This window comes from Lontra canadensis, unplaced genomic scaffold (assembly GCF_010015895.1).
Source record: "Lontra canadensis isolate GAN:19392208 unplaced genomic scaffold, GSC_riverotter_1.0 scaffold35, whole genome shotgun sequence".
Taxonomy (NCBI): domain Eukaryota; kingdom Metazoa; phylum Chordata; class Mammalia; order Carnivora; family Mustelidae; genus Lontra; species Lontra canadensis.
In genome coordinates, this window is record NW_022631029.1 from 10,548,398 (window position 1) to 10,576,324 (window position 27,927).

Genomic DNA, 27,927 nt, shown 5'->3' on the forward strand with positions numbered 1-27,927 from the left:
TTCACTTTGCAAACTCCATTTTTATTTGGATTAAAAAGCTTTAAATGAACAAACATAGGATACATACATGTTATAGGACTAGTTACCACTTAAACCTCCTCTGATACAGAAATTAGAATAAACCAAGTTTTTAATTAGGTCTGCAAATGTTCAAGCTCAGAAGTCAACAACACCAGTTTGAGATTTCACACAAGAAAGTGTCCCCTGTCAGTTCTTCCTCATAGGAAGACAAGGGTGGGTTCAAAATCCAAGCAGTTCAAAGGCCTCTTGAATCAGTTGGCTGACATACTATTTTAAACCTATAGGTTTTCCTCCAAATAAACAAGATTCTTTTCCACATGAACTTACATTTTGAAAACATTTAGGCCATTAAACTTTCTAAGCCATATCACTAGTTTCTAAAATTCATGGGGGGGCTGGGGGAAGATGTATATAGTTCACTTGTACTTTCTTAAGTCAGGACATTAAAAAAAATTTTTTTTGGCTTATCTTTTTTGGAAGATGGCTGACCTCAGATCTTATATCCTATATATTCACTGATACTCTCCAAGTTAATATACAGAAAGACATGATTCTAAAATAAATACATAGATTTTTTTTTTTTTTAAACTTAATTAGGGCCTGCCTACTGGCCCCCTGGCCCGGCTCTGCACTGCCTTAGGGAAGCCCCTGGCTGGATCTATGGTTTCTACAGCACCTCTAGACACTGGGAAGGAGCCTGGAGGAGGAGTGCCCTGGCTTCTAATGCCCCACCTAGCCCACAGTGAAGAGTTTTTAGAGGCTTCCCAAAGAAGTCTCATCCAGACCTTAAAAAGGGAAATAAGATGGGTGCATGAAATAAATAAATAACTTAACCAAAATTAGATTTCAGGTTCTTTGGTGTAATTCAAGAATGTCTAGAAATAAAATAATCTGATTGTATTATACAGTCCATGATGACTCAATGGCCCAAATCACTAGGAACTGAAGATTTCTTTCTCTGATTCAGTTTAACAATAAGGTACTGACATACTATTGCAATACATTTTTTAAAAATTCAGAATTATTCAAAACACTTGATGCAAATTGAGACCCAGTGGTTGACTATAGGCAATGAGGTTACAAGGACCTCCTGTATTTAAAGTATCTAGAATACAAGAGACTTGTTTCCATTCTACACATTTTTGTCCCCATGATTTCGTAAGAATGGCAATTAAATATCCAGGTATTGATTCCTACCAGGTTAAAAGAAAAAAGTGTCCTGTGAGAGTCACTCTCTCGATTTACAAACGGCAAGGGAAGCTCCACCAAAACGGCAACAATCTTGTCACAAAAAAACAGGTTTCAAAAACCTCGAGGGGAATCCAGGTGTGGTGCTTTTCTACCTGTCAGCGCATCATACGCTGCCTCCAGATACTCATTCTAGGCTCATGTGAAAGAGAAAGGGTCAACCCCAAATGTCTGGGATCCATATTGGTCTTTTTAAGTGAGTATTTTCTTAGATTATAATTACTCTCTCCTGAAATTCAAAAGCACAAGTTAAATTTAAAAAACATTTTAGAAAGCCTTAAGTTTCTGGTTGAGAATTACAACACTGAAACTTAGAAAGAAAAAAAAAATGCCAAATCTGGTGAGGAAATAAAGATACGAAAACATACGTGCTTATGTAGACAATCTACCCTTTTTGCAATTATGCTTCTGACAATGCTCGTATCTGGTTATGCACTCCCTTCCCTATGTTAGGTTAGGTGTTAGGTTTAAAAATAAATCACCTCTATGCACACCTCAATGCTTTTCAAGGCGAACTTAATGGTTTTCAATGTAAGAGATTTAAAATTTTAAATCATCTAGCAAGTATAGGCATAAATTGTGAATTCAATATAAATAGATCAAAAGTACCCTTAAACTTACCTGCCAAGACTAAAGATAATTCAGGGTTGTGCACATGTTCTGCAAAACTAACTGACACCACAGATGACTAAGAGCACAAGAAACCGTGCTCCCCGCTCCGGGGGTCCGGGAGATGCACCAGGGACAGAAGGATGCACAGCACTGACTTCAGATTTCTGGAGCAGGTCTCTGAGTTAACAGAGCAAATGTGCCAGGTCTGCCAAACACCTGTAACCTAAAAGAACTTCTCACTTCAACTGTAAAAGACAGCTTCTGCCGAAGTGGCTTAAGATACTCAAGTACATAAAGCAGACTCCAGTGCACTCCCCTCTGTAAGATGTAAACTAGGACCAACTTCACATTTCATTGTCAACTTAAACTAATCTGTAAACTCTCGTGCGCGCGCGTGTGTGTGTGTGTGTGTGTGTGTGTATTTTTTTCATTTTGTTTGTTCTTTTATAAAAAAAACAAAACCAAAAACCAAAAACCAAAACCCCAAGCCAAGACAAAACCTTTGATGGTTTCAGTTCCATGGCAACAAGTAAAAAGATAAAACTCCAAGTCTACATATACAACCAATTATGAAACTGGTTTTAAACGAAGGAAACATATGCAAAAAAATCTCTGTGTATTTGATAAAGTCAACTTAATATAACAAAAACAAATTGAAATAGCTTATTAAAAGTGTCCTTATATAAAAATGGCCTTGTGATGTACAGTAAAATGCAATAAAAATTATCCTTTGTTCCTCCCCCCACCCCCAGTAACTAAAATGGCTACTGTTCCACAAAACTCTTTATGCTTCTATAAAAGAAATGGAATTGATGTGATTAAAGGTTTTCTAGATTGTATGCTTGGCGAATGTTGAGGGTGTCTCGGAGCATCAAATCCCGAAGGCGCCAGAGGGCATCTGCCATGGTGGTGTGGGCCCCTTTACTTTTCAGCCAGTGAGAGGGGAGGCGGCTCTCCTGTTCTTTTGACAAATGGACATCGCGTCTTCGAGCTGAAAATTAAAATGCACACAAGAGAAAGAAAAGTAGGAATTTTAAGGTAACAATTTCCCCCTCAGACCCAAGGTCTGGTTATTTATTAAAGCATATAACACTTATTATTTATTAAGTATTATGAATTTTAACTCTGCCGGGTAGTTCCAAGCAAATGTCTTCTCTATCATTTTATTAGGCATCTTTTTTTTTTTTAAAAACTGTGCACTTAGGTACGAGGCTACCTAGCTAAGGATGTCTTGCTGCTTCATGCTTTGTATTTTAGAAATTCTCTAATTTATAATAATGACTTAACAAAAGAGCTGCACAGTATAACATAATTCTCTATGAATGGGAACATCAGAGTTGCACAAACACTTAAAAGATCTAATCACTAGTATTGTGTTGCAGGCAGTCCTGATGATTAATCATTTCTTCAGGGACGCCTGGGTGGTGCAGTCGTTTAAGCAGCCAACTCTTGGTTTTGACTCAGGTTATGATCTCAAGCCCCATGTTGGGCTCTGTGCTCAGTGTGGAGTCTGAGACTTGCTCTCACTCTCCCTCTGCCCCTCCTCACTGCTCTCTTTCTCAAGTAAATAGCTCTTTAAAAAATTAATAATTCTTCAGTGTTAACAAAAGTTCCTAAAAAGGAAAATGTGAGGAAAGCGAAAACATACCTATTATTCTGAAAGAAATCAAATGATCAAACTGGTTTAGAATGAAGAATGAGAGGCACCGGGATGGCTTAGTCGGTTAAGCATCCAACATTTGATTTTAGCTCAGGTCACAATCTCAAGGGTGACTGATCTCAGCAATGTGAGATCGAGCCGCACATCAGGCCCTGCACACAGCATGGAATCTGCTCGAGACTCTCTCCCTTTGCCCATCCCCCTGCTCCTGCCCTCTGGCACTAAATAAATAAAGTTTAAAAAAAAAAAAAAAGAAATGAAGAATGAGGAGTAGGAGCTTGTACCTCTCCTTCCAGAAACCAGCCAAGTTATTTAATTTAATTTGATTTAACTTTATGGGGGGGGAGGGGCAGAGGGAGAAAGAAACTTAAACAGGCTCACTGCCCACTGTGAAGCCTCACTTAGGGTTTGAGCTCACAACCTGGAGATCATGACCTGAGCCAAAATTAAGAGTCAGACACTTAAACTGACTGAGCCACCCAGAGTCCCAGGAAAGTTATTTTAGTATGTACTGAAAACACATTAATTCTGCTGAACTGAATAAGTAACTCGATAGGTTAACTGAAACAGGTTAACCGGCTGAGCCACCCAGGTGCCCCTGAACCAAAGGAATTTTCAATTTACCCAAATGCATCTATACTAACGCCCAAATGCCTAAAAAAGGATTGAAAAATTTCAGAATATACCTAAAAAGATAGCAGTGATGTTTATGACAAAACTCAGAAATACAGCAAAAGCCCCATTTTCAGTGTGTGATGTCACTCTACAAAAAAGCTCCAAACCCTTCTATTACAGAATTCATTTTACTCCTCTGAGAAAAGTGGGTATCTACCCCACAATATAATGCCAACAGCAGTGAGACTTCACAAAGGCTTGCTGAAGAAGGACTCCTTACCTGCCAGGGTTTGGTCCCATTTGCTAATGCTGTTTGACTCAGCACTGAGTCCTTCGATGTATTTCAGGTAGGCCTCTGAGTGGAGAAGCCGCTGTGTCTTCGGTGGGGGAGCCACAAACATGGGCGTTGTCGGCTGCTGTATGACAGGGGGGCCAGCTGGATGTGGGCCAGGATATGGGGGTGGTGCCTGCTGCCCTGGAGGCCCCAAAACTCCTACCTGAAAGAACACAGAGTACACGGTGAGAAGGAAAAAAACACCTGGCACACACTCTGAGAAAGAGGGTAACTTGAATTCTGTCAAATCCTAGAAAATCCAACTGAGGCACTCACCTGCTGTCCGTACGGACTTCCACCTGGTGCTGGAGTCCCCACCATAGGGGCCACTCCTTGGTTCATCACACCTATAATTCAGAATGCAATGGCACAGTTAGAGGCTCTGGGTTGAGAGGACTACTGAAAAACTACTGATAAGAAATGATGCCATTTATAATGCAAACCTATGGATCTCTGCCCTTGAATTTTTGTCGATAGGAACCCTCTGCACCCAAAATGGGATGCAGCATTCTCACAGAAAATTCATGTTCTGTTGTTTTTTAGGTACTTTAATTATAATGCTAGTACAACCTGTCAGATGTGCATTAATTATTCATGGCTTAGAAATGCTTTGAACCTTGCATACAATTCTAACATTCCCCTAGGTCAGCTTAGTCGGACTAGGTCCCTATTTTCAAAGTAATTTTCTTCTGACGACACATTTTCCTGCAACTGAAGCCCAGGTTTCATTTTGGCAGTAATGGTCCTGCCGTCGGGCTCAAGAGCAGGGACACAAGGGAACAGGTTGTGCAAGGGCACAGTTTAGCGAGCCCTGTGGAGACTGGAGGCACATCCCTGCTGCCCTCTCATGGGGCCCAGCACCTCTGCTTCTAACAGGAGTCACTAATGCTGGCGGACAGGGCACTTCCGTCTGGTGAGCGGCTCTGTAAAAAGGATCATCTGGAGGCAGATCAGCCTCGCTGCTGTCACTTCAGATGCAAAAATGACAAAGGGAAAGACACTTCATGGACCTACTGTATTTGTACTCTGTACCTGTTAATAATTTTGTGAACTTCCCTTGATGATTCCTCACAAGCAATTTCTGTCCCGTAGGTACGAGCTGATAATGGTGAGATGTCCTAAATATAGTGTCTGGGGCTGTTTCAATCTCGGGACCGTCCAGTCCATTCACTGAACAGACGCTGAAATAAGCAAGGGTCCCGCTTCGTTAAAAACTAATAAGCTATAGCCCAAACCCTAGTGAGCTGCTGTTTCAACTTTAAACAAGTCCTGCCCGCTACAAAGAAGGATCAAAAAGGAGCTCACTTCATACGCTAGTTTCTTTGGATTCTAAAATGTTGCTATTTTGGCCAGGCAGAACTAGTCCACTATTCTAAGACTCAGAATTGCTAAAGGCCACTTCCAGGAAGAATTAGATATTTGTTAGAGAGGAAGTAATACATAAAAATAAGCGTCTGTTTACAAAGCAGGGATTTTTATAAGTACCCAGAAGTTTACTTGGATCACCACAGCATGATTATCTGTGATTGGTTTAAGAGGTTGTGGTGGGTAAGCTGCTAGTCCAGCAACATACTAACAACCCCTGAGCACCACCGCCCCCCAGACACTCACCCTCCTCACATCCCACAACACAGGGGGCCTCCCTGAGCTGCCTTTCTCTAGTTTTGCAGGGCACAAACAACTCAGCAATTCCCTCTACTTCTTGTCTACAAATGTCATGCAAGGGGGTAGCCAGTGAGAATGTGGGTTAAGTCACCAGGAGATCCTTGAGGCCTCCTCTCCTCAAAGCCTGAGCAGATGTGTGTGTGTGCTTGTGCGAGCACACTTCCCTGCTTCCTGTTTACAGAGGCCATGCAAGGGGGAAGTCAGTGAGAATGTGGTCTGAGTCACCAGAGCTCCCTGAGCCCTCTCCTTAAAGCCTAAGCTGGCGGGTACCTGTGCGCGCGCGCATGCGTGCGCACGTGTGGGCACTAAGAGGGGTTCTTCCTGTCTCTCCGACTAAAATCAAGTGTATGTGTGCCTCCTTCATTGCAGTTTAGAACCTGAAGCACAGAAAAGGGACACAGTGTGCCCAATACCCACCAAAAGGTTATCTGCTACTTAGAGGGTACTGGCCTTAGATGTGGCTCCCAGTGAGTAACACATGCACCTGGAAGTCAAGTCCAACCTGGTCTGAGTCAGTCAGATACCCAACGCCAAGGTGAGTGGGCATAGAATGAAGGCCAAGTCTACCGGTCACGTGGGTATACCCATTTTATAACTGACTTGTGCTGCAAGAGCGACTCACACACGGGCCACCATTTCTATAGTAAGCACCCAGTCCCATAAACATTTCCTCCTCAGTACATCTGGATCAAACCTGTGTGTGGAGTTCTGGCCATTCTCTAAACAACAGTCACAGGAGTGTGGCTGGAGGTTCTAGGCCAAGACCCCAGGTTCACTCGCCCTGCACACTGCTGGGTGACCCTCTAAAGGACTGTCTGGAACTCCGTATAACCCACTACTGGTGCAAGCAAATCTAACATTCTACATTTTGTCATCTGGGCCAGGCCGTTAGTGGATATTCTGGATAATGACCAAATGTTATTCTAAGTTATCCTCAGGACACATTCCCTCCACCTAGATTATAGCTAAAGCCCAGCTCTTTTGCATACGATGGCAATTAATATGAATATGGGAGCCCGTGATTTTCCTTTCACAGTATTTCAACTTACTAATTATAAAGTAAACCTCTAGTTCTTCCTGAACTCTATTTATGTATTTCCACATGGAATAAATTCTGAGATTCTGCTGACAACTAAATCAGTGTCTGCAGTCAGTAGGGTGGGGTGGTGTTGCTCTTTAAAATGTTTTATCATACTTCTTAGGGGACTCACAGACCGAGAATGTTTTGATTGCAAATTTGTTCCCTCCCTCCTTTTTGTTCCTGGAATGACTGACTGAAGGATTTCTTCATCATCATCGGTGACTCTCCAATCCCCTTAGAAGGGCTGTTTGAGAAGCAGGAGATGAAGCAAGGATTCTTTACAGAAGACAATCCTTCAGTAAGAACTGAACCTTCCTTCAGAGGAAGAGGTGCACTCAGGACCAAAAGTGCTTTCATATGTGACTTGGAACTAGCAATTTGGGAAACTTCATTCACTGATAATGAGGGCGTGGCCTTCTAGGCTGTTTTTGGCTTTCTGAGCACATGTCAAATTGTCTGAGCGGTGTGCGAGCATGCCTTCTGCCCTGTGGTCTGCTTAGTCTGGTCTCTGCCATGTGTCCTGCGCTGCCGCTAGGCAGTCAGGTGCCTGAGGGCACAGGTGCTGAGCTGCCTGCTCAACACACAGGACAGGCCCTGCTGCTGGCAGCCCTGGGCTTCTCAGTGAGGAAAGGGCTGGCCACAGTGGGCAGCAGCTACCTCCTGGAACAACTGGCTGAAGGAGGCAAAAAGAGAATATGAAGATGAGATTAATGAGTGAATGAGGATGAAGTTCTTACCCGGTGGTGGGATGCCCGGGAGGCCGGGCACACCTGGCGGAAGATGGTGGGGTGGAGGCCCCCCAGGGTGAAGTGGCTGCATGCTGCCCATGCTAACAAGGCCATCAACTGGGCCCTGCAAAGGTGGAAGGCCTGGCGGATAGCCACCCATCATGCCTTGAAGGACACAACAAATTTCAGACATGCATCATTAACATGCAACATGAGCTAAGTAATAACAACCCCCCCCCACATGCACTACCAATGAATAAAGCGCCCTTAGTACTGCATGATATAACGGCAATTAGTGCAATTATTTTGTTGCAATAATGAACAAAATAAAAAGTTACAAATATGAAATCCAACATCTGTGGATGAATTAGTACTTAGTATATTATTATTTGTAGTTATCTTCCCTGGGATAAATACGCTGCATGTTTTCGGTTAAATAATAATAAAGAGGAGTTCCAGTAACAGCCTTCCCAAGGTCATGATTATTGCAAGCTGTTCAAAGAGAGTGACCAGTTCTGCGACTGCGATTCTAACTGATCAGTAGAAACCCCATCATTCCACTCTGCCCACACTCATATGCCTATCATGGGTACACATGAGGGGAAACTGGAATGGAGGGAGATGAGGCGCACAGCCCTGATCACAAAGCATGGTTCTCCAGCTGGGGGCGGGGTGGGTGGGGTCCAAAGTTTTTTAAGGTTTCCTCCTCCCTTCTAGCCCCACCACTACTGGTAAAAACGGATCATGCTCAGCCTTGAGCTGGGAAACAGAGAAGAGCCCTTACAATGGATGATGTTTCATCTTTAAATCTCAAAACAGGTAAAATAAAGATAAAACCTATACCCTCCCAAGCCAAACTAAGCCCAGGTCACTTGATAGCGGGCACGCAGACCTCAGAAGGAATGGCTGGAGAATCAGGCTCTGTTGGCATGAGAAAATGCAATTGTTACTTCTGTCTCTGAATTCACATAAAGCCCTCACATAAACCTTCAGTTAACAGGGAATATTTTAAATGAGGTACAGAACTTATGTGAACAGAGGTTTTTATTCCTTTGTTTTCAAAGTGCATCCTACAACACAAAATAGTTTCTCCTGGCTAGGGAAGAGTTTCAAGAAACAAGTATTTTTGGCAAAAGGAGTGAAAGGAAGAAAATAATTTCAAAATGTAAAAAACTCACCTAGCAAAAGACCTTTAAAGCCACACGACATTTTTTTAAGCAAGAAAAACAACTTGACTCTTCTAGGATTTGAAATGATCACAATAAACAGAACATAAGACTCCCCCCAAAATGCAATCACCTTTGGTCACAGCTTCTTGCACAAAGGGAGGCTTGAGGGACTGGTGCCAAAGCTCGTTTTTATAAAATACTCTTTGTAGAGGGACCCGGGGAAACAGTGGAGAACTCCAGATTCTAAGGATTTTACTCTTTGACTTTCCCTCAAGGACTGTTTGAAAGGTATTTGTTTATAAAAGCTTATTTAGTCTTTCAAAGCTGTAAAATTACTGAAAATTCTGAGACTGCTTCAGCCTGCTTCATGAGTCATATCTAAGCTGACTGAAAAACTTACACAAACCAGTAAAGCGAATTTTAAATAATAATACTTCTATACATGAAACAGGATTACGAGTTTCATTTTTTTAAAAATGAGAGTTCAGAGAGTAAAAACTACTTTTGTACAGACACTCATCTTAAACATAGGAGATCAAAGCTACCAAACGGCCTTTTAATCACGCTACCAGAGACAGCTTTCAGGGACAAGTATGTGGGAGTTTAAGCATGTTGGGAGGCTTTGCTTTCAATTACAAAAGCCCATCTGAACGCAGCCTTCACAGGCTGTGGTTGAAGAAATTATTAAGAACTGAAAGACATGACACTTGTCTTCATTAAACTGTACTTTGGCACTTATTATCCCAGTCACATGTGTTCAAATGAGCTTTAATGCTTGTAAGCAAAGCTGGTCTCAGACAGCAACAAGGCTAAGACTTGGGCCCTAAGCAATCTGTAAACCCATGAAAAATCACCCTCTCCACTGCAAAGTTCCTGCTATGGACCAAAGACTACTGCCTGTAGAGACTGCTTGCTTACCCTTCACTCCCATGGCCCAGAATCTGGGCCACACATGCTTAATAATGGAGCAGGGTCTTTCTAGAAGGGGTCCCACCCTCTTCACCCATCAGAGCGCTGTGATGTTATTCCCCAACAGGGAGCTAAAATGCTGCAGCTGCTGTGTTTTAATGTTTTTAGCTGTTTGACTTCATTTTGGTAATGTGTCCCCGGGCTTTTTAGTCAAGGGCACAGTGCTACAAGATCACATACCAGACAGAACAAAACAGGATGTCAAGGAGGGAATTCTAACTTTCAAAGTCCCCATGTTCAAGGCCTGATTTATAAAACCCCCTGGAACCCCATTAACCAAAATGGGCCATGGAATAGAGCAGGCGGTCATGAGATTTGTTAGATCAACGTCAGTTACACTGCAAGTACTGAAAAGCCATGATTCAGATGTGCTCTGGCGAGTGCAACTGCTGAGCTCAGCGACAGTGCATTTGAGAACCTGCCATCACAAAACGTAGGAGCGACAATGGAAAAGTTATCCTATGCTACTCTTCCTTAAAAAGCAAATACAAAAAAGCAAAAACAAAAACAGCATCCCAATGAGCCTGCCTTGAACAACACTGTCTGGACTACCTGCGAAGAGAGGTCAGACCGCTTGCTTAAGAAGACACTCAGGTGGTTTGAATGGACCTCACCAGGCTTAGGGAGATCACAAAGGAGGGACCCGAGAAGCGGTCTGCACTGGAGACAGGTCGGACAAGGATATTCAATTCAAGAATAGCCAAATTTGCTATGGCCACCAGAACCAGAGACAACACACACAAGCAAACCACATTCATCATTTCCTTTTGTTTTTTTAAAAATATGTGACTGGGATACTAACAGAAAATGCAGTTTAATGTAATTAAATAGAAAAGCATTACAGAGTGGGCACAATGAATTGAATAAGGACTTTGTATTCCACTTAGCAGTCATGCACATTAGTGACCAAGAAAGGATTTACAATTCATTGTCAAAAATCCTTTTAAATGGCCAGTCTCTTAAGGATGGCTGCAGCAGAACAAGGCAAACTGAATACTGGAATGAGGGGGAGAATCGACATCACCTGAATGCTAGTTTTGTGTTTTCTCTTGGGAGTCCCTCCAGAGCGGAATCCAGGGTCTGTTTATGCTTTCTGCTCTAGCGCTCTACATCGAGAGCAGTCTAGGGTGGGGTATGTCGCCACACCATGCCCACAGCCAGGCTAGAGCTGCTCCCTACCAATCCCCAGGGCTGGGCCCAGGGCCCATTTCTGGGGCAGAGGGGAGGCATTGCCCATATGGGAGAGGCGATATAAGGACGATATGGAGACTTCAAACTTTGACTCTGCCATGAGAAAAGCCTAAAGACTGTGGCCTACTCCTCATTGGAGAAAAAAAAAAATGAAGGAATTTCTTAAAAGTGGAAAAAAATGGTCTTAGCTCCTGTTTTTACCTGCAACAGGTGTCAACTGCTGATTGAGCATCCCCATTGGTGTTGGTGGTGGCACCACCCCCATGAGAGCCCCCACAGGGGTGCCTGCTCGGGGAGAAGCACTCGGCTGCTGTTGCTGTGCTGCTCGCTCTCTCTCCTGCTGCTCAGCAACTTTAGCTGCCCGCTCTGTAAAGGCATTTCAGATTTTCAATTCTGTTTTTAACCCAGGAATTCAAAATACCATCCATTGCATTCAACAGGACTAGTAAAAACACAGGCAACAGTTCTGTCTCAACGGAAGGAACAGTAGGCGACTAGTCTCAACACAGGAGGAGTCGGGCCGATTTCACGGTAACCTAGAGTCCAGCTTTCCTATCCCATCTTGAGAACTGGTCTGCAAAGATTTCAAGAATGTTAAGACTGCAACACACATTCAGAAAGCACAGGTTTTATTTAAACACGTCAGCAGCGAAACCAACGTGGTTAATCTCACAAGGCACCCTGAAGATGAGAAGCGCTGCCATTATTCTAGTATTAATAGCATTACAAATTATTCATAATTTCAACATGAAGCAATTCCATGGCCCATTATAATTTTTGGCACAATTGTTACTTACACTACTTTCCTGATTCCTTGCACCCAATTTTACTATGATTTGAGGACTCTTGTCCTAAGTGTCATGGGGTTTAGCAGCTGAAGAAAATTAACTCTGTAAGGGAAAAGTAGCTTACTGCCTCCTCCACAAGGTTTTAGGGAAAATAAACACTACTTTCTACATCCTAATGAAGCCAAGAGGTCATGTTTAATAAACCCCAAGGGGAAAATATTCCAGGCTACAGTCATTCAAAGCAGGGGATATGTATACACATATGAAGCAATGGACATGTACTGCCAGAACCAGGTTTCCTGAAGCTGAGCAGTTCAGTAGTGACCATAAATTATCCTAAATCAGCAAAAGTTCCAAGAATTCACTCTTATTTTATTCCAAAATGCAAGAGGAGCATTTGCTTGTGCCAGTTCTGGGCTGTGGAACACACCTTGCTACGTCACTTATGCCTTTGAGCTGTTCTGTCCTGTACCTCCGCCAGTAGTCCCCAACAATCACATTCCCAGTCTTTTTAGGAGCTAGCAGCCTGGACCCTTTCTAGAAAACTCTAGAAATGTGTATTCCCCACACACCCACAATACAGGGCTTATACTGCTTCACTACTCATATAAAGGAAAGCCTCCTTACTCCTCACAGGGCAAACTGAGGCTGGGAGACAGGTAGTGACTTGTCCAAGGCTACAGAGAGAACCAGCAACATGTGGTCCTGACTCACGATAGCACATTCCGCTGCCACACATTAACCCTCCAACATGGAACTCAAAAGATACTGTTGGCTGATCGAAGGAATGGAAAATAGCTTGAGATCCCATGGCTTTAAAGAGAATCAAGAAGCAACAGCTCCAGTCCTCTGTTAGTGTATAAGAATGTGAAAGTCAAGCAAGTCAAAGCTTCCTAGGCTACGACAGAGTTGCCGGATAGCCAAGTCATCACTCACTAACACTGTCCCAGTTTACAGATCCTCTGTACAATGAGCGTGAGGGCACAAAGGCCATCTGAACAACCCATTTCCTTGTGCTAGCAGTGAAAAAAACCACTGAATGACCTAGAGCCCCACATTAAATTCTAGTATTTTTATTACACAAATGACAGTAAAATGGGAGAGCAAAAAAAAAAGTTGAAAAAAGAAAAATTCGGATCTGTGCATCAGATACAGGACTGGCTACCTATTGGCTCTTTCCAGGAAGTGCCCAAGGGGCTATGTTGGAAAAGAGAATTGTTAAATGAAGCCAGCCAAACTCCAAACTCTGGGTTTTGAATTCAAAACCAAATTGGGTTTTGGTCACAACAACAAAAGTTCAGATTTTGTTTCAGATAGACACTGCTGAGTCATACCCAACTCATCTCACTCGGTTTTCCCTGAATTTCAGACTCCCCTTGGATATGGGAGACTTTCCTAGAAGCCATCATTTCTCCCTCTCTTCAGCCATGCTCCAGTGTTTTTACTTTTACACTACATCCAGACACATCTGTCTGTCTTGTTCACATTCTAAATAACCAGCCACAGAGTATGGGCTTCACTTGACTTAGACGGGCCTTTACACCCAAGCGAGATTCATTTCCAACGCTCCTCCAGTGGAGTGATATCTTTGGTCTTAACTATCATAAGGTCAGAAATATCAAAGCTCTATAAACTTGGACATTCTCGCCCCCCCCGCCCCCAAAGTCTGAGATTCTTATGGAACTGACTAGGGTTTCTTAAAGAGAATTCTGCAAATTATTTGTTATGATATTAAAAGGTATTATATGAATACTTGGTCAAGTTTCAGAAAATGCCAGGTGAAAAAAAAACAGGTGTTTACTGTAGGTCTTAAAGACTTTAATGTGGGAATATGCACTGTAAGTTTCCAAGAGTTAAAGTGTCTGGAGTACTTCTCAAACTGGTTTTGCCACAAAGGTTTTTCTGGCTAACATCTTGTAGGATTAGGATTCTGCAGAAAATCTTCGGGGAAGCCTGTCAGATAATTTTATAATTATCAATTGATATAAATGAAAGGAATAAAATCTTTTTAAAAAAATTTTTTGGAAACACCATAAACTTTAATAAAGGAGGCAGCCCTAATTAATTTCTTTATGTTTCCTGGAAAATAATGGACTTAGCCAAGAAGAGTTATGGTTGACCACAGTGGTGAAACACTGAGAGATAGCCCTAAACTGGCAAAATGAACCATCACATACAATACCAAATGGAAAAACATAGCTCCAAAGGCAAGAGTACTGACTAAGCTAATGTTCATTACTCATTTATTAAAGGTATGCCTGACATTAAAAAACAAAAACAAAAAACAAACCCAAAATCTCTCTCAAGTACTTGTCCCTAAAGACTAAGAACCACCAAATCCTTAAAGGAAAGCTCATGGCCCAAAATGACTTAATTATAGAGTAAAAGGAAAATGAAGGCGATTGAGCTTTATCAGAGACTTCAAGTGCCTTAAAAGTAGCCACGAATGCAGACATAGCACAGGCCAGGACTGGCCGAGGAAACCAAGCGCTTTCAGCCAAGCCTCAGCCTGGAGCTTAAACGTGTGGCTTATCAAGAGCCACAACAGATGCTAATTTTGAAAGCCCCCTTTCAGATGAATTTTAACCAAAATTCTAATTTAACATACTTGTACAATCATTCCCCAGCTCAACACATGTGTGCTTACAGGACTCAATGAAAGAAGAAAACCATGCAAATTTTAATAGCAAAATATTTGTTTGAGAAATTTTTTGGGAAAAAGAAACAAAACAAAACAAAACAAAAACACCCCACCAGGATCAAAGGCCAAGTCAGGGTCAGTGCTTGTTCGGTCAGGACAAGGCTGGCATTTAAACTGCTGGATGGGAGCCATTTCAGACAGTCCCCAACACAAAGTTCATGTGCAAGTGGTAAGAACAAGAGAGTAAAACCTGTCTACGCACGTGCATTCCTGAAAACACCCCCTTGCTTAGAAAACTGAGATAGTTGCGCCTAGTTTCTATTTACCTTCATATTCTGCTTTCTTGGCTGTCTCAAGGTTTCTCCATTCTGTCCCCACCAGTCGGCTGAGCTCCCCAAAAGAGTAGTCTGGGTGCTGGGCCTTAATCACAGCTCTCATCTCACTGCTGAAGAGGATGTAGCCACTCATGTTGATTTTCCGTTTGGAGCCTTCCTTCTTTGCACTGCCTTTGGCAGACTTTGGGGTAGACTGTAAGACAGAAAGCTCTTATAGCGCATCAGAACATCGCATCTGGTTAACTGCTCAAGGTTTCTGGAAGCCAGGAACATGTGATTCAATAGTTACTGTTCTGCAGACATGTTTAACTTAGAGCTGGCCATTTCCTTGGTCTAAAGAGTTCTTCCTTGCCGCTTACCATATAAGAAATAAATGAAAGTTTCACTGAATTCCATGACTATAATTTGTAATGATGACCTCACAATTACGTCTTGGGAAAATTCTGAATGAGGAAAAAATACGAATAGGGATAACCTCCACCCAGATGAGGGTCTATAGGAGAAGAGAATGGAAAGATATGAGCAGTAAAAGCTAGAGTAACAGGGCGATGCCACTCTTCATTGCTCTCCTTTAACACAGGGCAGGGAAAGCATTCTAACTTAATGTGCCATTAAAAACAGTTATCTATGCACATTTTAAAAAGATAAGAAATTAAACATTTTTCATAGTGGCATCAAGAAAGAAAAAAAATCAGTTCCTTCCTGCAGAATTGCAGGCTGAAGCTCACATATGTGGGGGCTAGATGTCTCCTTCCTTTGGCTTGAGCGTGCTATGGACCAAAGCTGAGACTAAGACAAGTAACAGGAACTTGTCACCATCACCTGTGGGGGTGTGTAGGGCATGAGATCCAGTTCACTGGCCAGGGGGGTCTGAAGTTGAGGTAGAGAAGGAGGCTCAATGACTTCACTATCCTCTTCTCCCATCTCTTCAATATCATCATCTCCACCTTCTAACTCAGCAAATTTAGCTTCTAGCAACTGGATCTTCTTTTCCAACAAAGGTGAGGGCTCTTTCTGAGGAACAATTGGTTTTCTAAAAGAAGTGAAATAAAAAATAATAAATAAATAAATAAAATCCCTAAATACCACTCCAGGATTCATCAGAAAGCAACAATTTGGTTTAAGATTTAGAAGACTTCCTGGGGCATCTGGGAGGCTTAGGTGGTTAAGCGTCTGACTCTTGGTTTCAGCTCAGTTCATGGTCTTGGGAGTCATGGGATTGAGCCCTGAGTTGGGCTTTGCACTCGGTGCAACAGGGCTTTGCACTCAGTGCAGTCTGCTTGTCCCTCTCCTTCTGCTCCTCCCCACGCTCGCTCTCTCTCATAGGTAAATAACAAAAAAAAAAAAAAAAAAAAAAAAGATTTTTGCAATCTGCAATGTATACTCTAAATCAGCAAATGAAAGAACTTAAATGTGTATTTATAAAAGTCACATGTACTCATGGATGTTTGTATTTTAAAGGATAGTGCTGAATACCCACAAAAGTACTGGGTCCAAAGTTGGGATCTAGTTGCCCATATAATATAGTAAAAAGAATTTTCATACTGTGGAACTAGGCAATCTTTTAACAGTCTATAAACTAGATTCAAGGAATCTGCCTCCATATTACAATTACTGGAGTCCATGTCAAGGGCAGTTACCACATCTCAGCAGATTAGGAAGATTTTCCTTTAATTTTTAGCTGAATTAATATTTTCTATTTGAAATGTATACTGTTCTAGTTTTAGACCTAAGAAAAACAAAAAACCACTATGGTCTACACAATTTTGATATCAGTTTTCCTATTAAGAGCTAAAGTGCTCTTTTCTCTTTTGTTTTTCAAACTTTACCTGAAGTAATAAATCTCATCATCTACCACTTTAGCAGAGAGTGAAAACCTCTTCAGTCCTTTGAATTTCTTCATCTGTTTGTCACTCTCGTTGTAGCGACTCTCACAAAGCAGAATGTCATTTTCTGGTATTTCAGTTGGTCTGCAGGAGAGGAAGTCCTTGAATGACAACACAGCACATTTTCCTGAAAGACAGATTTGAGGGAAATTAAAGGAGTGAACCGTGGCTATAGCTAACAATTATTTTAAAATTTTTATTATTTTTGAATGAATACATTCACATGATTCAAAAGTCAGATATAAAAGGTATACACAGGTATAAGGATAAGTGTGCAAATCAACAGATTAAAAGTCTAGATATGAATCCACACAACTGGATTTTTACGAGCAATGGGTTATTGACAAGGGTGCCAAGACAATCTGAGGGGGGGGGGAGAAAGAGTCTCTTTAACAGACAGTTCTGGGACAAGTGAATTTCCATATGCAAAAGAATGGAGTTGGACTCCTACCTCACACCATATACAAAAATGTAACTCAAAATGGATCAAAGACCCAAATGTAAGAGCTGTAACTATAAAACCCTTACAAGAAAACATAGGTATGAATGTTTATGACCTTCTATTAAGCAATCGTTTCACAGATGTGACATCAGAATCATAAGCACTCAAATAAACTGGACTTCATCAAAATGAAAAACTTTTGTGCTTCAAAGCCCACTCTCAAGAATGTGAAATGGCAACCCACAGAAGAAGTATGTGTAAATCATATTTCTGGTAAAAAAGTCTGGCATCCAGAACATACAAAGAACTCCTATAGCTCAACAATAACCAAACAACCCAATTATAAAACAGGCAAAGGATCTGAATAGACATTTCCCCAAAGAAGATATACAAACGGACAATATGCACATCAAAAAAAGCTCAACATCATTAATCATTAGGGAAATGCAAATTGAAACTACAATGAGATACCAGTTGATACCCATTAGAATGGCTATTACATTTAAAAAAAAAACCAGAAATGAGGCACCTGGGTGGCTCAGTTGCTAGGTGTCTGCCTTTGGCTCAGGTCATGATCCCAGGGTCCTGGGATCGAGCCCTGCATTGGGCTCCCTGCTCCTAGAGGCCTACTTCTCCCTCTCCCTCTCTCACTCTCCCTGCTTGTATTCCCTCTCACTGTCTCTCTCTCTCTGTGTCAAATAAATAAATGAATAAATAAATCTTTAAAACAACAACAACAACAACAAAACAAAACCAGAAAAATAATAAGTGTGGACAAGGATGTGGAGAAATTGGAACCTTTGTACATTGCTGATGGGAATGTAAAATAGTGTAATTGCTATGGAAAACAGCTTGGCAGTTTCTCAGAAAGTTAAAAAGAGGGGCGCCTGGGTGCTCAGTGCGTTAAAGCCTCTGCCTTTGGCTCAGGTCATGATCCCAGGGTCCTGGGATCGAGCCCTGCATTGGGCTCTCTGCTCAGCAGGGAGCCTGCTTCCTCCTCTCTCTCTCTGCCTGCCTCTCTGCCAACTTGTGATCTCTGTCAAATAAATAAATAAAATCTTTAAAAAAAAAAGTTAAACAGATTGCTATATAATCTAGAAATGCTATCTCTAGGTAAATATCCAAAAAACTGAAAATAAGAACTCAATTAGACACTTGTATACCAATGTTCACAGCAGCATTATTCACCACAGTCAAAAGGCAAAAACCACCCAAATGGCCATCAACAGATGAATAAACAAAATGTTATATATACATATAATGCAATATTACTCAAAAAGGGAATAAAATTCTGATACATGCTACACCCTGGATGAACCTTGAGAAGATAATGCTAAAGCGAAATAAGCCAGACACAAAAGGACAACTATCACATGATTTCACTTACATGAGCTACCTAGAATAGGCAAAATTCATAGAGACAGAAGGAACAGGTATTACCAGGAGCTGGGAGAAATGGGTAGTTACTGCTTGCTGGGCACAGAAGTTTCTGTCTGAAAGATAAAAATTCTAGAATTGAACAGTGGTGATGGTTACATAATATCATCAAGAGACTTTGAATCACTGAACTGTACACTTAAAAATGGTTAAAATTCTAGGTCTAGCAAGATAGTGGAGGAGTAGGAGACCTAAATTTCATCTGGTCCCAGGAATTCAACTGGACAGTTACCAAAGCATTCCAAAAACCTACAAACTCAATAGGAAATAGAAGAGCAGCAACTCTATGAACAGAAAAGTGACCGCTGTCTGGGAGGCAGGACTTGACAAGTGAATCTGAGGGAAGAGGGACTACGGTGCGAGGTGGGGAGGAGCCTCTGTCAGCTGGCTCTCAGCAAGTGAGAGAGTTGCGGAGCATAAAATCAGAACTTTCATAAGTCTGCTCCGCTGAAGGACGTCACTCCAGTGGCCAAGTTGGGGTAGAGCCCTTGCTGGGACAGTGTGGTCTCAGGTCCTGCGGGGTCACAGAAAGTTCGGGGGTGTCTGTGGCAGAGCTGCCAGGTATCAGAGCCAGGAAGCTGGTGGCAGAGATGGAGCCGAGCAGTGGGCTCTCAGCTCGGGGTTACCTTAAACTGTGATCCAAGGCACAGTTGGGCCATTGCTCTTTGATCAGGGACTCCACAAATGGCAGATCCAGGGAGACCCACCTCCTTCCTCCTCCTGGAGGAGCGGTGAGGGAGTACGCAGCAGGAATCTGTTGGGTTTGGAGACTCCAAACAGTGCCGTGTGCCAGAGATAGAAACGCTTAGTCTGGGTGAGCACGGAGTGCTGCCGGAGACCAGGGAGACGGGAGGGATTGACTGCTTTTCTCTGAGGGCGCACTGAGGAGTGGGGCCCCGAGGTCTCAGCTTCTCCAGGCTGGAGATTGGGAGGCCGCCATTTTCATTCCCGTCCTCCAAAGCTGTACAGAAAGCGTTCAGGGAACAAAAGCTCCCAGAGCAAACCTGAGCAAATTACTTTGCCTGGCTCCTGGCAAGGGTGGTGCAATTCTGCCTTGGGCAAAGACATTTGAGAATCACTGCAATAGGCCCCTCCCCTAGGAGATCAAAAAGAACATCCAGCCAAGACCAAGTTCACTGATCAAAGAGAACTGTGGAACTCCAGAGATAGGGGAATGCAACACATAGAATTCATGGTCTTTTTTCCCATGATTCTTTAATCTTTCTTGAAAATTTCTTTATTTTTTTTCTCTTTTTGTATTTTTTTAAAAATTTTCTTCTTTCCTTTTCCAACCAACTTCTTATCAATTCCTTTTTTAAAATCTTTAATTTTCATTTTTATAGTCATATTCTACCTCTTCATTGTATTTAACCTTATTTTTTATAAATATACAAGTTTTTCTTTCTTTAAAAGTCTGGGATGCAGTTTCTTCTAACAGACCAAAATATACCCTAAATCTCGTATATAGCTTTGTTCTACTCACCTGCCTGATCATATTTTTTTTTAAATTTTTCTTTCTTTTCTCAACCAACTTCTTATCAATTCCTTTTAAAAAAATCTTTTTAAATTTTCATTTTTACAGTCATATTCCATCCCTACATTGGATTTACCCTTATTTGTGTGTGTGCGTGCATGTATATACATATAGACACGCGTGCACGCACACACATACACACATATATATGTATATTATATACAGTTTTTCTTTCTTTAAATATTGGGAGGCAGTTTCTTCTAACAGACTAATACACACAGAATCTAGTGTGTGGCTCTGTTCTATTCACCAGCCTGATCATATTCTTTTTTTCCCCCTCAGGGTTTCAGGTCTCTTCTGATTTGTTTAGCATATATTTTTCTGGGGTTGTTGTTACCATTTTAGTATTTTGTTATCTCATTCAGGTAGTCAGGAAAAAATGACTAAACAAAACTCACACCTCAAAAAAAGAAAAAGAAGTGGTACCAACTGCCAGGGACCTATCAACATGGACATTAATAAGTTATCAGAACTAGGGTTCAGAATGACAATTATAAAGATACTAACTGAGCTTGAAAAAAGCATAGACGATAGAGACGATAGAGAATCCCTTTCTGGAGAAATAAAATCTAACCAAGTCGAAGTAAAAAAGGCGACTGATGACATACATGCAATCAAATATGGAGGCTCTAACTGCTAGGGTAAATGAGGCATAAGAGAAAATTAATAGTATAGGAGACCAAATGATGGAGAATAAAGAAGCTGAGAAAAAGAGAGATAAACTACTGGATCACAAGGGGAGAATTCAAGAGATAAGTGATACTGTAAGATGAAATAGTATTAGAATAACTGGGATACCAAAAGAAGAAAAAAGAGGAGGGTGGGGAGAAGGTATATCGGGGTAAATTATACCAGAGAACTTCCCTAATTTGGGGAAGGAAATGGGCATCAATATTCAGGAGGCACAGAGAACCCACCTCAAAATCAATAAAAATAGGTCAACACCCTGACATCTAACAGTAACACTTACAAATGTCAGAGACAAAGAGAAAATCCTGAAAGCAGCTCAGGAGAAGAGGCCTATAACCTACAATGGTAGAAACATTATATTGGCAGCAGACCTATCCAAAAGAGACCTGGCAGGCCAGAAAGGGTTGACATAATATATTCAGAGCACTAAACGAGAAAAATATGCAGCTAAGAATACTACATCCAGCTAGCTGTTACTGAAAGCAGAAGGAGAGTTTAAAAGCTTCCAGGACAAACAGAAACTAAAAGAATTTGCAATAACCACACCAGCCTTACTAGAAATATTGAAAGGGGTCCTCTAAACAAAAAGAGAGCCTAAAAGTAACATAGACTAGAAAGGAAGAGCAAAAATATACTGTAACAGTCACCTTCAGGCAATACAATGGCACTAAATTCGTATCTTTCATTACCCTGAATATAAATGGGCTAAGTGCCTCAATCAAAAGACAAAGAGTATCAGGTCGGATAAAAATATTAGACCCATTGATATGCTGTCTGCAAGAGACTCATTTTAGACTCACAGACACCTCCAGATTTAAAGTGGGGAGTGGAAAACCATTTATCATGCTGACAGACATCAAAAGAAAGCTGGGGTGGCAATCCTTAGATCAGACAAATTAGATGTTAAACCAAAGACTATAATAAGAGATGGGAAAGGACACTATATCATACTTAAAGGGTCTATCCAACAAGAAGATCTAACAATTGTAAATATTTATGCCCCCAACATGGGAGCAGCCAATTATATAAGCCAATTAATAACAAAATCAAAGAAACAGATTGACAATAACACAATAATAGTAGAGGACTTTAACAACCCTCTCACTGAAATGGACAGATCATCTAAGCAAAGAATCAACAAGGAAATAAGGGCTTTAAATGACACACTTGACCAGATGGACTTCACAGACATATTCAGAACATTCCATCCTAAAGCAACAGAATACATATTCTTCTCCAGTGTACACAGAACATTCTCCGGAATAGATCACATCCTGGGTCATGAATCAGGTCTCAACCAGTGCCAAAAGACTGGGATCCCTCCCTGAATATTTTCCAACCACAATGCTTTGAAACTTGAACACAATCACAAGAGGAAAATTGGTAAGAACTCAAATACATGGAGGCTAAAGAGCATCCTACTAAAGAAGGAATGGGTCAACCAGGAAATTAAAGAAGAATTTAAAAAACTCCTGGAAACAAATGAAAACGAAAACACAACTCTTCAAAATCTTTGGAACACAGCAAAAGTGGTCCTTAGAAGAAAGTATATAGCAGTACAAGCCTTTTCCAAGAAACAAGAAAGCCTTACATAGCCTAACCTTACACTTAAAAGAGCCGGAGAAAGAATGGCAAATAAAGCCTAAACCCAGCAGGAGAAGAGAAATAATACAGATCAGAGAAGAAATCAGTCACATAGAAACCAAAAGAACAGTAGAACAGATCAATGAAACTAGGAGCTGGTTCTCTGAAAGAATTAAGACTAATAAACTCCTAGTCAGACTTATCAAAAAGAAAAGAAAGAAAGGACCCAAATAAATAAAATCATGAATGAAAGAGGAGAAATCACAAGAGCACCTGGGTGGCTCAGTTGGTTAAGTGTCTGCTTTGGGTTCAGGTCATAATCCCAGGGGTTCTGGGATGGAGTCCCACATCGAACTCCCTACTCAATGGGGAGTCTGCTTCTCCCTCTCCCTCTGCTGGCTCCTTCTGCTTTTGCGCTCTCACTCGTGCTCTCTCAAATAAATGAACATAATCTTTTTTAAAAAAGGAAAAAACTGGGGTGCCTGGGTGGCTCAGTGGGTTAAGCCTCTGCCTTCCACTCAGGTCATGATCTCAAGGTCCTGGGATCGTGGGGCTCTCTGCTCAGCGGGGAACCTGCTTCCCCTTCTCTCTGCCTGCCTGCCTCTCTGCTTACTTGTGATCTCTCTCTCTGTCAAATAAATAAAATCTTAAAAAAAAAGGAAAAATTAAAAAAAACAAAAAAGAAAAAGAAAGAGGAGATATCACAACCAATACCAAAGAAATACAATTATAACAACATATTATGAGAAACTATATGCCAATAAATTAGACAATCTGGAAGAAAAGGATGCATTCCTAGAGACTATAAACTACCAAAACTGAATCAGGAAGAAATAGAAAACCTGAACAGACCCATAACCAGCAAGGAAATTGAAACAGTAATCAAAAATCTCCCAACAAACAAGAGCCCAGGGCCAGATGGCTTCCCAGAGGAATTCTACTAAACATTTAAAGAATTAACACCTATTCTCCTGAAACTGTTCCAAAAAATAGAAAAGGAAGGAAAACATCCAAACTCATTCTATGAGGCCAGCATTACCTTGATCCCAAAACCAGACAAAAACCCTATCAAAAAGGAAAATTACAGACCAATATCCTGGATGAGCATGGATGCAAAAATTCTCACCAAAATACTAGCCAATAGGCTCCAACAGTACATTAAAAGGATTATTCACCATGACCAAGTGGGATTTATTCCAGGGCTGCAAGGTTGGTTTAACATCCGCATATCAATCAATGTGATACAGTACGTTAATCAAAGAAAGAATAAGAACTACGTGATACTCTCAACAGATGCAGAAAAAGCATCTGACAAAGTACAGCATCCTTTCTTGATCAAAACTCTTCACAGTGTACGGATAGGGGAACATACCTCAATATCATAAAAGCCACCTATGAAAAACCCACACCGAATATCATTCTCAATGGGAAAAACCTGAGAGCTTTACCCCTAAGGTCAGGAACACCGCAGGGATGTCCACTACCACCACTGCTATTCAACAGAGTACTAGAAGTCCTAGCCTCAGCAATCAGACAACAAAAAGAAATAAAAGGCATCTGAATCAGCAAAGAACACGTCAAACTCTCTCTCTCTGCAAACGATAGGATACTTTACATGGAAAACCCAAAAGACTCCATTCCAAAACTGCTAGGAATCAGGAATTCAGTAGTGTCAGGATGCAAAATCGATGCACAGAAATTAGTTGCATTTCTATACACCAGCAACAAGACAGAAGAAAGAGAAATTAAGAAGTTGATCCATTTACAACTGCACCCAAAACTGTAAGATACCTAGGAATAAATCTAACGGAAGAGGCAAAGAATCTGTACTCAGAAAACCACAGAATACTCATGAAAGAAATTGAGGAAGACACAAAGAAATGGAAAAACATTCCATGCTCATGGATTGAAAGAATAAATATTGTGAAAATGTGTACGCGACCTAGAGCAATCTACACATTTAATGCGATTCCTATCAAAATACCATCAACTTTTTTCACAGAAATGGAAGAAATAATCCTAAAATTTGTATGGAACCAGAAGAGAGCCCAAATAGCCAGAGGAATGTTGAAAAAGAAAAACCAAGCTGGTGGCATCACAATTCCAGACTTCAAGCTCTACTACAAAGCTGTCATCATCAAGACAGTATGGTCCTCGCACAAAAACGGACACATAGATCAATGGAACAGAACAGAGAGCCCAGAAATGGACCTTCAACTCCATAGTCAACTAATCTTCAATAAAGCAGGAAAGAATGTCCAATGGAAAAAAGACGGTCTCTTCAACAAATGGTGTTGTGAAAATTGGACAACCACTTCAGAAGAATGAAACTGGAGCATTTCCTTTCACCACACACAAAAATAGACTCAAAATGGATGAAAGACCTAAATGTGAGGCAGGAATCCATCAACATCCTTGAGAACACAAGCAGCAACCTCTTTGACCTCAGCCACAGCAACTTCTTCCTGGATACATCACCAAAGACAAAGGAAACAAGGGCAAAAATAAACTATTGGGGCCTCATTAAGAGAAAAAGCTTTTGCACAGCAAAGGAAACAGTCAACAAAACCAAAAGACAACTGACAGAACGGGAGAAGATATTTGCAAATGACCTATCAGATAAAGGGCTAGTATCCAAAAGTCTATAAAGAACTTAACAAATTCAACACCCAATAAAACAAACAAACAAACAACAACAACAACAACAAATAATCTAGTCAGGAAATGGGCAGAAGACATGAACAGACATTTCTGCAAAGAAGACATCCAGATGGCCAACAGACACATGAATAAATGCTCTACATCACTCGACATCAGGGAAATACAAATCAAAACCACAATGAGATACCACCTCACACCAGCCAGAATGGCTAAAATTAACAAGTCAGGAAACGACAGGTGCTGGCGAGGACGTGGAGAAAGGGGAACCCTCCTACACTGTTGGTGGGAATGCAAGCTGGTGCAACTTCAAAAAGTTGAAAATAGAGCAACCCTATGACCCAGCAATTGCGCTACTGAGTATTTACCCCAAAGATAACAAATATAGTGATCTGAAGGGGCATGTGCACCCCAGTGTTTATAGTAGCAATGTGCACAATAACCGAACTATGGAAAGAGCCTAGATGTCCACTGATAGATGAATGGATAAAGAAGATGAGATACACACACACACACACACACACACACACAGAGGAATACTATGCAGCCATAATATAATGTATAATAATACATTATATGTTAATAAAAAATAAAAAAAGCAAATGGTTAAAATGTTGTATCTTATATTATGTATTTAACAATAAAAAACAGTAGCATGTTGTTTACAGTTTTACACCTAAATATTGTTGTAAAATAACGTATCTTGAGGATCACTGATGGTCTTAACACATTGTGTTTATTGAAACTAGTTCCCTTTTGATGGATATTTAGGTTGTTTCCAATTTTTTGCTCTCCCACTAAAACAGAACAATGCTGATATAAGCAATTTAAGACATCTATCAATTTGTATATGTGTGAGTCTATTTGAGGTATAAATTTCTAGAAGTATAAAAGCTGGGTCAAGGGTATGTACACTTTAATTTTTATTATAGGTATCATCAAATTATCTTCCATAGAGATTGTGTTCATTCATGAATCCACAACAAAGTAGACAAATGCCACTTCCCTATGTTCTTGTCAGCCAGTAACATTGGAATCTTTGACAATTTTATAGGTAATTAAAAAAAAGAACAGAACATGTGGGTACTTTTAACTTGTATCTCTCTAATGGTTGAGGTCAGGCATATTTTCATTTAAGAACCACTAGTAGGGGCGCCTGGGTGGCTCAGTGAAAGCTCTGCCTTCAGCTCAGGTCATGATCCTAGGGTCCTGGAATCGAGCCCCGCATTGGGCCCTCTGCTCAGCAGGGAGCCTGCTTCCTCCTCTCTCTCTACGCCTGCCTCTCTGCCTACTTGTGATCTCTGTCTGTCAAATACATAAATAAAATCTTAAAAAAAAAAAAGAACCACTAGTAACTACTGTCTGCTTATCCTTTGCCTATTTTTGTTCGATATTGAGCTTTTCTAACTGCTTTATAGAGGCTCCTCATATATGAAATGTGATCTATGATATACATTTCAAATATTTTCCCAAAGTTATCATTTATCTTTGTTTCCGCCAGTTTTGGTTATGCACACATTTTCAACTTCTACAGCTGAATGTATCTGTCTTTTCCTGTATGGATTCTAGGTTTTATGTCAAAGGTTATCAAAACTTCCTTCCCATCATTTCTTTTGGTATCTTTGCAAATTCATTTTGTTTGTTTAAATCTATAATTTATCTGGGAATTTATTCTGAAATTGATGTGAGGCAGGAATACAATCTTATTTCTTTCCAAATGTCTATGCTGTTTCCAAATATCACTTAGAGAAAAATCCATCTTTTCCCACTTATCTACGATGCCACTTTTATCATGTTAGTTTATCCTTGGGTCTACAGCTAAACTTTCTATTCTATTCAAATAATCTGTTTACTGATATATTATATAAATAATTTAATTATTTAAAAAATTACTTTATTTAAAGTAAGCTCCATGCCCAATGTGAGGCCTAAACTCATGACCCTAAGGTCAAGAATCCTACACTCTACCGACTGAGCCAGCTAGGCACCCCAAATAACTTTAGTTATTATTAAGTTATAATGTTTTAATATCTGGTAAGGACAGACCCTTACCCCTACCATGCTTTTCAGAATTTTCCTAATCTTTGTTTCTGATACTATTTTTAAAAGAATTTTTAATTTTTTAATAAACATATAATGTATTTTTAGCCCCAGGGGTACAGGTCTGTGAATCGCCAGGTTTACACACTTCACTGAACTCACCACAGCACACCCCCCCCAATGTCCATAACCCCACCACCCTTTCCCGACCCCCTTCCCCCCAGCCACCCTCAGTTTGTTCTGTGAGATTAATAGTCTCTTATGGTTTGTCTCCCTCCTGACCCCATCTTGTTTCATTTATTCTTTTCCTACCCCCCAAACTCCCCATGTTGCATCTCTACTTCCTCATATCAGGGAGATCATATGACAGTTGTCTTCCTCCGATTGACTTATTTCGCTAAGCATAATACCCTCTAGTTCCATCCACATCGTCGCAAATGGCAAGATTTCATTTCTTTTGATGGCTGCATAGTATTCCATTGTATATATATCCACATCTTCTTTATCCATTCATCTGTTGATGGACGACATCTAGGTTCTTTCCATAGTTTGGCTATTGTGGACATTGCTGCTATAAACATTCGGGTGCATGTGCCTCT

The 27,927-nt window shown here is 40.9% G+C and overlaps 1 protein-coding gene across 21 annotated transcripts in view; it reads right to left on the minus strand.

The window, feature by feature from the left end:
- PBRM1 (polybromo 1) overlaps window positions 1-27,927 on the minus strand; it is a 128,926-nt gene continuing 100,999 nt past the window's right edge. For 10 of the 21 annotated variants that reach the window (XM_032868256.1, XM_032868255.1, XM_032868261.1 and 7 more), the window contains 8 exons: window positions 16,887-17,070; window positions 15,880-16,090; window positions 15,049-15,250; window positions 11,495-11,659; window positions 7,974-8,129; window positions 4,767-4,837; window positions 4,437-4,653; window positions 1-2,872 (listed from right to left, as the gene is read on the minus strand). In XM_032868256.1, the coding sequence (XP_032724147.1) occupies window positions 2,700-2,872; window positions 4,437-4,653; window positions 4,767-4,837; window positions 7,974-8,129; window positions 11,495-11,659; window positions 15,049-15,250; window positions 15,880-16,090; window positions 16,887-17,070 (1,379 nt within the window). In that variant the 3' untranslated portion in view covers window positions 1-2,699. The remainder of the gene's footprint in view (window positions 2,873-4,436; window positions 4,654-4,766; window positions 4,838-7,973; window positions 8,130-11,494; window positions 11,660-15,048; window positions 15,251-15,879; window positions 16,091-16,886; window positions 17,071-27,927) is intronic. The other 11 variants (XM_032868275.1, XM_032868273.1, XM_032868271.1 and 8 more) reach the window with 3 other exon arrangements.